We start from the raw sequence: 2500 nt of genomic DNA, 5'->3' as shown, positions 1-2500 counted from the left end.
AAACATTATTATATATCATATTGTCCAAGTTGCTATTTATGAGCAAAAGTTGAAACTGGTCATGAATCTGTATGAATAAGATTAATGAAATAGATGAAAAAGGATGTATTAGAACAAAAATGCCACGCATTACTGTGCTCTGAACACAACAAAATAAATAAGGACAAAATTTGCATCTTAAAGTGTACGAAAAGTAACTCATGAACTAATTTTCTCCCATAAGCATGTGCTGTATTATATAGTTTACTGAAACTGCATTTGTCTCTTCTTGTAACAACTCTCTGCTTGGAGATATAAACCTTTTTATGGTAAGTTAACAAAAAAACAAGTGTTTGCTTTGGTAATAATTTACACCACCAATATACCCTGCTGCTATACATCTATATATAGTTATTCATACACAGAAATATCATAACATAATGACATAACAAAAACAAATGCATATTCTACTATGTATATTGGCAGAAAGAAGTTTACCCTGGTGAAATATGGCAATCTGGAATAAACAGCTATAATTTAAATTCCATACCACTTAATGCAGTGTATCAAAAGTTGGGAAGAAAAGTGTCTCATGTCAATAATACTGTCAATGATACTAGTAACCTACTGAATCAGATATGCTTGCCCTGTTCTCTGTATGAAAAGTGAAGTGTGCATTTCATGTTATAGGGATAAAATTACAGAAGCTGTAACTGAAAATTGAAGGGTTATAGTATATCTATAAAGCATGTACAACTCTGCCCACAATTCTCTCTCTATAAGTAAAAACTAATGAGCAAAACAATAATCACAAGTCATAGATTCATAATGTAAATGTCCACTAAATAAATATGCAATCATGTAAGAAAGAAATTCTGTACTAAAGCTATATGTACATATAAACCAAATTACCTATTACACAAAGCATAATGCTGCTACAAAACAGCTCTCAACTATTGCTCAATAACCAAATAAGGTGCTTATCATTTGTGACAATGTCTAAGTGAGAGTTTAATAATCACAGAGATATTTATATACAACCCTGACTTAAATCTACCTACATATTTCCCTTTCATTGCAAGCTCCAGTATTCACTAACAGCAAGATATTTCCACATTCCATTTTCCTGAATAATACTCCTTTTACCTGACAATGAAGACAACTTGTACTAAGCTTATGTCAAAATGTCATAAACACTTACTCTGTCCCAGTATGACTAGACAATGAGCACCACATATCAAGTTAATATTAAAAAATTCTGTTATTTTTCCTTCTTATTACCAAAAACCTTTCCTGTCTTCGGTTTGTAAACAACAAAACATTTCTTTCAGTGCTTGAAGGAAACTTCTGTAGGATCCTCATGCAGGGTCACTGTCCGGAGAGCGTCCACATCATGAATCTCCAGAAGGGCTCGCGTCCCATCATTGAAGGTGAAGGACAGACCCCCATCAATCACCAGAGAAGCATCAAAGCAACGAGACTTTACAGCTATTGACCTCGCGAATCCCCGAGGTTTGACACATTCACTTCTCATGGGTGAAGAAACCAGTTGATCCCTTATAGTGTACACCATACGTGGCTCCTCTGCAGAATAGGCAGCAAATCAGATACTAGAAACTGAATAATACTGTATCAACTCATACAAATATATTAATAAAAACTATTTTGATATTAATACTGAATATTAGCAGAAAAAAATTAATCCTCTTGATACACATAACTCACCTGGATTTGTGATTAGCATCTCATTAAACTTATTAGTAATCTTCTGTACAAATAGAGGATCTGTATCGCGGATGGGAAAGCCTGTCTCCTCCTTCACAATAGTGAGGATTTCTTCCATATTCTGTTCTGTTAACTTGTTCACATTATAAGTCCATGAGGTTGAGCCCGTCCCTGCATTTGAAGGAAGCAAAATTATAAGTCTCATATGGAAATGCCAAAAGATGTATTCAATCAAAGTTTCAAATAGAATGTAGTTAAAATACTCTTACTGTAATTTAACAATTCAACTATTATAGCTTCATGAATTGGAAATTACTTCATGTTACCAACTTTGATTTGAAAGTCAATAAAACACGCACCACACATCAAGCAGAGACTGCACAAGAAAAGCACTGCTTAATAATTAATTTCAATCAGAAATATTTAACAGTGGAAGAGGACTGGGAACCAAAATGAAGAGGAACACAAAGAAGTGGAGAGAGAAAAAACAATGCAATGAAAATATTCCACCAATAACTAAAATGCGCATTTTTCCAAGAATTTATTCATGAGGATGTAACCACTATTGTTTATATTTGTCATAAATAACACATACAAAAGCAACTTGTTATTACAAATGTACATACTACATCAAAGCTAAAACATCTGATAAGTATATTAAGGAGTAGTAATATCACAACACATTCTTTTAATTCTCAAATTATCAACTCTGCTTCATGACTGAAACCTCACCAAAACATAACTTTTCAAATATCAACAACATCAATAGCAAACAGCAAACTAAGTCTGTTCCATA

General features: G+C 33.1%; 1 protein-coding gene across 1 annotated transcript in view; it reads right to left on the bottom strand.

The window, feature by feature from the left end:
• The window catches only part of LOC125044192 (NAD kinase 2, mitochondrial-like), a 9762-nt gene that overhangs the window by 568 nt on the left and 6694 nt on the right, over positions 1-2500 (bottom strand). The window contains exons 7-8 of the mRNA XM_047640680.1: positions 1705-1875; positions 1-1563 (exon numbers count right to left, since the gene is read on the bottom strand). The exon at positions 1-1563 is cut by the window's left edge and continues 568 nt beyond it. Of these exons, the coding sequence (XP_047496636.1) occupies positions 1307-1563; positions 1705-1875 (428 nt within the window). The 3' untranslated portion in view covers positions 1-1306. The remainder of the gene's footprint in view (positions 1564-1704; positions 1876-2500) is intronic.

This window comes from Penaeus chinensis, chromosome 3, assembly GCF_019202785.1.
Source record: "Penaeus chinensis breed Huanghai No. 1 chromosome 3, ASM1920278v2, whole genome shotgun sequence".
Taxonomy (NCBI): Eukaryota; Metazoa; Arthropoda; class Malacostraca; order Decapoda; family Penaeidae; genus Penaeus; species Penaeus chinensis.
This window is presented reverse-complemented; position numbering and strand designations above follow the sequence as displayed.